At 45.5% G+C, this 8,646-nt stretch overlaps 1 protein-coding gene across 1 annotated transcript in view; it reads left to right on the top strand.

Moving 5' to 3' along the window:
* The window catches only part of PLXNC1 (plexin C1), a 142,399-nt gene that overhangs the window by 99,056 nt on the left and 34,697 nt on the right, over positions 1-8,646 (top strand). Inside the window, 4 exon segments of the mRNA XM_007468207.1 lie at positions 1,122-1,160; positions 1,370-1,494; positions 2,506-2,704; positions 7,290-7,436. Coding sequence (XP_007468269.1) covers positions 1,122-1,160; positions 1,370-1,494; positions 2,506-2,704; positions 7,290-7,436 — 510 coding nt within the window.

Genomic DNA, 8,646 nt, shown 5'->3' on the forward strand with positions numbered 1-8,646 from the left:
TTCAGCAGAAAAATATGAGGAACTAGAAACTGCAAACCCAGGGTCTGATTTTTCTGCTTATTAGCAGCGGAGAGTATGAGGTAATAGTTGGAGGTCTTCTACTTGGGCTAACAAATTTGAAACTATAAGGCAAAAATTCTCTGCAGAAGAAATTTACTTAAATAAGATATAAAAATAGCCCAAAGTTTCAAGTATTACCAAAAAGTTTTTAAATAACTGAATGTTTGAATTTATATTTTCATCCTGTTGACTCATTTAAAGTGTTAGCATGCTTTTTAAAATTTAGTCATTTAATTCCAATATGATTTATGACATTGTACATTAAAGGAAACCCCAAAGTTTATATTCAAGAGCTACAGAGCATAACACTTTAAAATATTTTTAGAAACCAGCAGGGCAACAGCATTGTGGTCTAGTTTGCTGTAAATTAGTGATTAAAAGAAAAACCAAAAACCGATAATGATAGCTGACATGAAGAACTTACTGTGCATTCATTCATTTTATTTTCACACCTAACCCGTGAGGTGAGAATCATTATTGTTCCCATTTTTCAGATGAGGAAAGTCAGGCACAGAGAGGTTAAATGACTTGTCCAAAGTCATGTGACCAGTAGGTGATAAAACCAGGATTGGAAGCCAAGTTGTTTGACTCCAGGTTCTAGCTTTTACCCACCCCTCTCCACCCCTTCTTGAATAACAGTGTGTCTCCAGACAGTAAATGCTTCTAAGCTAAGACTTGTATAAACTTACCAACACAACTCAGTATTTATCCTTAGAAGGTAAATTGCTTGAGGAGTGGTCTGTACATTTGCATAATCTTTCACCACCACTTCTTTAACTTTTGAGTCAATTCTTTTAAAGTGTGAGATGCCTTCACCTACCAAAACCGGAACTGATGTGATGATAGATATTCTTAGAGGCTTTCAGAAGTCACTGGTGTTTCTCGAGAGCTGAACAATTATTTATTATGTAGAAGATATGCTGTGAACACAAGCCCAGGGGCTCTTCAGATTAGCAAATAGTGTCTCTACTTTATTAAAATAGACTCAGGTATTATAACAAAAATACACTCTTCATTTCCTTTGGATGTTATGAATAATAAAAGTGTCTCCTTCCTCTCAGTCAGGTGGCTTCACACACATCTTCACTGAAGATATGCATGTAAGTCTATAAGTTTTCATTTTTTGCTCATGACTGCCTGACTTTCATAGTGTTATCATCATCTCCATTATTACTTTGAATTGTTATTGTGGGTATTTTGAGATCACGAATTTGATATTAAATAATTCATTGTCTTGGAAAACCCATTGTGGATCTACTTTCTAACTTTAAGTTTATGTATTATCTATATTATGTTATATTTTTTTCAGAACAGAGATGCCAACAACAAGAATGAAAGTCTCACAGCTTTGGATGCCCTAATTTGTAATAAAAGTTTCCTTGTTACTGTCATCCACACTCTTGAAAAGCAGAAGAACTTTTCAGTGAAGGACAGGTATCAGCCCTTTTGTTTATATTTTGAAAGCCATTAAGTAGAAAGAATAAAACCTGAGCCTCTTACTTTGTTTCGGAACTACAACCTGAGCTTGGTATCTGAGAAGATGCATCTCTCCAGAGGCTGGTTGATTTGGGTCACCATGCAGTCCTGATGTTTCTTTCCATTTCAGATCACAACGCTCTAACACAAATTCTATTTTGAAGACACACACACACATGTGACACCCCCCCTCAAAAAGCACCCTAAAAAAACCCAATACCAAGAAAACACATGAGTCCTGAGTCAAAAAGCAGAAGTGTGCTGTTTTCTATTTTTAAAAACACCCTGCAAATTCAGGGAAGACATTCACTTCTTGTTACCGCTCTAGTTTAAAGTAAACTAGAAAATGCTGAAGACCATATAAAATGACCTGAAGTTAACATTGCTGTGTGGTTTTTATGGATCGAGGACAAAGGTAGTTGAAACTTAGATGTTAAAAAAAAGCACCCACACGGCAGCACCCCGTTAGCATCCCATTGCCTAACCCCTCAAGTTTCCTTGGAAACTGCTATCAGCACCAAGCAAGCCACAGCTGATGATTAACCTGCTTAATCAAGGCTCTGTTTTTTTTTTTTTAATATGCTTTTTTGTCCATCATCTGTATATCTTCTTTTTTTTCTCTCTCAGTTTTATTGAGATATAATTGACATACAGCACTGTATAGGTTTAAGGTGTACAGCATGATAACCACAAATATGATCTCTTTTTCTGAGTTTGAGGTTTGTTTTGTTTTTTTTTCATATCCCACATATAAGTGAGATCATACAGTATTTGTCTTTATTTCATTTCGCATGATGCCCTCAAGGTCCATCCATGTTGCTGCCAACGGCAGGATTTCCTTCTTTTTTAGGGCCGAATAGTATTCCATTGTATATATGTACCACATCTTCTGATCCATTCGTCTGTTGATGGACACTTAGGTTGCTTCCATGTCTTGGCTGTTGTAACCAAGGGTCTATTTTTAAATAGGTGTCTGTTTGCTTCCTTCTTAACCATTGCACTGCAAACTAAGCTGGTCTACCTAACCAGCATCCTCGAGGTGCTGACCAGGGACTTGATGGAGCAGTGCAGTAACATGCAGCCTAAACTCATGCTGAGACGCACAGAGTCCGTGGTGGAAAAGCTCCTCACAAACTGGATGTCCGTCTGCCTTTCTGGTTTTCTGCGGGTAAGTGTCACATCCCTTGGTGGTGTCAGAGCTAAGACTATATAGGCAGTTGTTTTTAGCAGATGCTGATGTCTTTGCCAGGATAAATCCTGAGCACTCCGTGGTGTCAGCGTTTAACCACTTTTAGTCTTGGTCCTTACTAGGAGCACATGGAGGGGAAAATAAAATTTGTTTTTGCTGTAACTGGCCTATGCAAGTACAATTCATTTAGAATTTCCTCGAGTAAGACTTTTCCCTTTTTTAAAATTTTATTGTAGTGAGAACAATTAACGTGAGACCTACCCTCTTAACAGATTTTTCAGTGTACAAAACAGTGTCATCTATTGGCACAATGTCGTACGATAGATTTCTAGAACTTACCTTACATAACCGAAACTTTATACCCCTTGACCTTTGCATCCACCTTCACGTGGTCAATTAACGTGTGCTGAGTGGAGGGCATATTTCAAATACTGATGGAAACACACTGTTTTCAGGGCCTCTGAAGCATCTTGGAAATAGCCATTTACCTACCACTACGCTCTCTGTAAGCTAATTACGTTCAGTTCCAACCAGTTATCCCGTATGAAAGCAAGTCTCCAAAAAGCCGCCCGCCCCTTGAGTTCACTTTGTTACAGTTAAGTGAACATGGTTGTAATCTAATTGAATCTTAAAATCTTCTCAAATGTGAACTTGGCACAGATTCCCTTGGTTAAGAGGATGGGTCCTGGAGCCCGCTGCCCAGTTTGAATCTAGACTCCACCGCTTACCAGAGGCCCCAAGCAGGTTTCTTGACCTGCCTGAGCCTTGGGTTTATAACCTGTAGAACTGGAAGAAGAATACTTTAGGGCTGTTCTGAAGCACTGATGAGAAAATGTATACAACTGCTTGGCACTAAGTACTCCATAAATGATGCCCATTATTATTATGAAATATTAGTAGGAAAACAAGTGTGTTCTGTTGAGCCCAGGCTGCATTCAGCCCTCCGAGGGCCCTGGTGCAGGACCTCCTGGCCCTTCCTCAGTTTCACCAGCCATCCAGATTCCAGCAAAACTGCGTAATTGTGTGTTTGTCGCTAGTTTGAATAAGATACGCTGCTATGCCACAGGTTTTAACAGTGCTACTTAAGTTTAGATCCAAAAAGCAGCGCCTTAAATAGACGGTGCTTAGTTTAATGTTTAATGTAATCTTACAAGTAGATGCACAACCTTTTTTTTTTTAACCAACCCTTTTCTCTCCCAAGGCAATGCCTATTAAGATTAATGAAATCTGCCTTCTTTGCTGTTTACTTGGTATAAATCATCATACACTCTGGGGAGATGTGGAGCGCTTATTTCTGGGGTGAATATTTTTGGCTTCCCCCATCCTAGCTTCAGCCGCAGCTGCTTCGAAACAGAGGCAGCAGGACCCTCACCCAGTTCCTGGGTCTTACTTAGTCTCAAAAGGCAGCTCCTGCCTCACCACCTACCGTGCCACTGAATTAGAAGCTCAGGGTGGGGCGCAGTAGTCGACGTTTCCAAGTTCCTGCAGGTGATTCCACCGCCCTGCCTTTGAGAACCTGGGGGCAGCAGAAGGAGCACTGGCCTAGGAGTCTTGGTTAGAAGCAGCAGGTTCGGGCTGTAAGTTCATCTCAGCCCCAGCTTGCTGCGTGGCTCCAGGTACGGCCCTTTCCAGCTGGGCATCCGTTTTCTACCCACCAAATGAGGCGCATGGCCGTTGGTTTTAAGTTCCTTTCCAGTTCTTTCTCTGGGACCTTGTGATTCTTTTTCTGAGCCCTCGGAGGCTAGTCAGAGCCTTGCCCTTGCTGCTCTCGGGCGTTAAAAAGGCGAGGCGTCCCCAGAATCTGCGCTCTGAGTCCAAATGGCCCCCTTGAGCAGAGGATTCCTCGTCATGGTTTTGCAGTGCTGACTCAGGAGTGTCTTGAGCACTTGGGGTGGTGAGGGGCCAGCGAGCTCCCTGGGAGGAAGTGGCATTCGGCCCGTAGGCGATACTTTCGTTTTCAGTGGAATAACTCCCTCTGGCGTGGAGGGCCGGACCTCCCCCACCAGGTGCCCAAGGGGTGTGGGACTCTGACGGCCTGGCCCTCCTGCTCTACCCATCTTCCCAAACATCGGCCTGGGTGCCACGAGCGTAACTTCCTCCTCTGTGACTCCAAGGCCCTGTGGGTCGAGTAATAATAATGACTACCATTTATTGAATGTGCCAGCCACCATGCTAAGAGCTTTGCTTCCTTTTTCTCACTGAATCCCATGAGGTGAGAACCTTTATGACCATTTTGCATACTGGGGAATTGGGGCACACAGGATAGACAAGACTTCCTCCCATAGAGGAAGATCCCATAGCTCGTGTGACAGCGCCAGGGAGCTCTTAGCCACCCAGCTTAATGCCTCCCCAGGAAGGCAGCTACCTTCTTCCAGGCTTAGGGAGGGATTTGAGGCTGGAGTGAGATCACAGATGCGGAAGCCTAAAGCTCAGCCATGGTCAGAGAGTCTGGTCTCACGAAGGAAAGGATGGTGAAGGGGGCCAAGCTTAATTCCCATCACAGGATGAGAAGGGCAAGGTTAGTTCCATAAACGGGGCTCTGCCCCAGGCCGGCTCCCTGGGAAGCTGTGTGCACCCTGGTCTGATGAGATGCCTAAGCCGCCAGCAGGTATGACTAACTTAGAACTTGTGTTCAGTGGTGACAAAGAAACGTCGTGGCTCCGTCGTTTCCTAAGCTGGCCACGCATCAGGATCCCCTGGCAGGTGTTAAAACTACAGATGCCGAGGCCTCATCTCCAGAGATCCCGTGTCTAGAGTAGGGCCCAGACATCTGAATTCTTTGTAAGAGTCCCAAGGGATTCTGGTGATGAATCCTATCCAGGTTTAGAACCACGGGTGTGGGTAACGGTGCCAAATGAGATGTTACTAATCTGAGTCTAGCTGCACTCTTGTGGAGAATTCTTACCACAGAGCCATCGAGTCTGGAGCTGTCACTCCACATAGCCCGGAAGAGCCCACCGGCCCCCTAACGCCGACCTCTGCGGGTGCCTCCAGCCCCCTCCCAAGGGCGCTTACCCCATCTCTGATGTGGGCTGGAAGCAAAAAGAGAAGTGAGGTTCTAGGTTTGCGGTCGGGATATTACCTAAGGGGGTGGAGGGAGAGAGACGAGAGCAGTGTGGTTGTGGACCTCTAAATAAAGGAATTTTCTCGTAAGAATTGAAATGTCATGTTCTAGTCCCAGCGCTCTCCCCACCTGGGAAATTTTTGAACATTCCAACCCTGTCATACAGTAAGGAAGCGACTCCAGGATATGTCAGGAGGGGAGAGGAAAGTGATACAGGGCCCCAGTGGCAGGGAGGGCAGCAGAGGAGTGACAGGAAGCCCGGGACCAGGGAGGGCTGTGCTTTTGCAGTCAGTATAGAGGATGGTACGGGGCGGGTAGGGGTGGGATCCAAGAGACCTCAAAGACGTCTTAGCTTACCTCTTCAAGGGAAAGCAGGTGAGAGAGCCGGTGGAACCCTCCTTTCCAAGCCAGATGCATTGGCTGTGAAGCTTGACTTTGTAAACTGGTGCTCCAAGCCCTAGTCACGTGGCTTCTCGTCATCACTGAGGCAGTTGGACTTCCTGGTTCTGGGCCTGGCTCTTCTTTCCCCTTAAATTCAGTTTAATGTCCTTTTGGTCACAGAGGGTTTATTTACTTAGCAAATACTACAGGATGGATCGTCAAGCCAGGGCGACATGCTTTGAGAGGCTGCATGAAAGCAGGAACACACAAGCCTCCCACTCGGGCTCCTCAGGGTCCATTCAAGCGCAAAGTGGCTACAGATTTCAGGCGTTTCAATAACAGCAGGGTGGCCAGCCCTGGTCCAGAAAAAGGTGCAGAAGGAAGTCATCGGGATGGGCCAGATGCTTGGGAAGATCCTTAGAGTAAGGATCTGGAATCGGCTCTGGCCCAGGGGACGGAGGTGGGGTACACTGTGGCCTGTACCAGCAAAGGCGCCCGGGTGGGGCTGTGCAGGCTGGGGTCTGGGAAGGACCCGGGGCTGGCCGCCTCACGGTCAGGAGAGGAGGCTGCAGACTGCAACTGAAGGCCACTTCCTTCGTGAGAAGCTGTTAACACCAAAAAGCTTCCTCCTAGGTAAATGTATAAAATGTTTTCATGTTTATTCTGGTTACCAAGGCTGATCGTTCTGCAGTTTTTTACATGCCATTTATTTTTAGCGCGCTGAAAAAAAAATGGGCAGTTAAATAGGAGCGGAAAGAAAGGTTAAATCTCTACCAGCTGTTCTTCGGCCAACTGATGAGCATTGGGCTACCATAGAGAAGCTTAAGCGTAAAAGAATGATCAGCTACTCTGCAAATGCCGTGAGAGCGTGCGTGTGCGTGTGCGTGTGCGTGTGCGTGTGCGAACACGCGTGTGTGTTGGGGGAGGAGAGGCAGTTTCCTGAGTTTTGCTCCTAGTCCTCAGTGCAGCAAAGTGTATTTTCTTGGGAGGTGCATGTTGACCGTTAGAAAACACTGCCTCCTGTCTCCTGTCGTAGGGCCGTAAGCTGCAACTTCCATTCTCTGGAAAGTACAGTGGATTCTGCCGAAAGCTAACTGTCACTTTTGCGTCTTTTCCAAGGAGACTGTTGGAGAACCGTTCTATTTGCTGGTGACGACTCTGAACCAGAAGATAAACAAGGGCCCCGTCGATGTAATCACTTGCAAAGCCCTGTACACGCTTAATGAGGACTGGCTGCTGTGGCAGGTTCCGGAATTCAGCACTGTGGTGAGTTTACGACGAAGCTGGTGGGGTAGAGGGTGAGTTGGGAAGCGTCGCTTGAAATGATATCATTCCTACCGCAGGAGGCCTCATACGTTCAGTTTATTAAAACCGTAGTTGATAAAATATTAACACGTGTTCACATAATAGATTTTAATTACTCGGATTGGGGGAGAAAGTATTGTCATGATGCCTGGGGTACTCCTCCATTTCCAAAGATTTTAATATCAGGATTGCTTATAGCTTTCGGCATCGGCAAAGGAACTGCAAAGCACTCCCTACTCAGCGCTTATAATTGCAATCAGAATTTCTCAAACGGCTCTGCTCTGGAAGACAATGTGTGAAGATATATTTCAACCAAATTGAGGCCGTCTTATTTTAGAACGATAACACAAGACAAATTCCGCTGTGTTCCCCCTGCAACATGACGCCCTTACTTTATTTTCATGGATTAGTTACAAATGTTTGGTGTCATGCACTTATCGTTCTGTGATCTCAGAGATATTTTTAGAGGAATGCTGTAAATCACGACAGGAAGATGATTGCCTGGGCTGCTGGAGGGTTTCACCCATTTAAGATCTTCCTTTTCACCCGTCCCCACTCCACCCGCCCACTCTCTTCCTTTCCTAAAGGAAAAGAGACCAATTTTTTGCACATTCAGGAATTTGAGAGAGAGAGAGCCAAGCATGGCAAGTATCTCCAAAATTACTTAGGATTTTTTTGTGCTTTTCTGTTAACAGAGACTTGGAAAAGAGATTGCTGTATTTTGGTTTGATCTTTAGCTTTTGCAGAGATTCCGGGCTGCTTCACAATCTCATTAGTGGGGAAGGAGGAAAAAATTACAGTGGGGTTTTTGTGTTGCTCAGTAAGGGGGCCGAGGCTCCTGCGGCTTTGCTCTGGATGGCAAGCACTGCGGTGTCATCCTGGAAGAATTCATCCCCTAATTGGAGAAGGCACCATGGTGCTGTAGGCTATGTTATGGTTGCATCCTCTGGTGGGAGAATAGTCCCTAGATCAGCTCTTTCGAGTCCTAGGTCACCGCTGGATGGAGCTGACCCTCCACTGAAGATGGCCCATGCTTAGCCGCCATCCACAAGGTGGGAGGCGGAGCAGAAGGTCACCAGGTCTGACTCCTGTCTGTTACTCCCATCTGTATCTGACGGGGGAGGGGAGTGCAGTGGTTCTCCGATGTTAGCATGCATCAGAGTCCCCCCCC

The sequence above is a fragment of the Lipotes vexillifer genome, unplaced genomic scaffold (assembly GCF_000442215.2).
Source record: "Lipotes vexillifer unplaced genomic scaffold, Lipotes_vexillifer_v1.1 scaffold180, whole genome shotgun sequence".
Taxonomy (NCBI): Eukaryota; Metazoa; Chordata; class Mammalia; order Artiodactyla; family Lipotidae; genus Lipotes; species Lipotes vexillifer.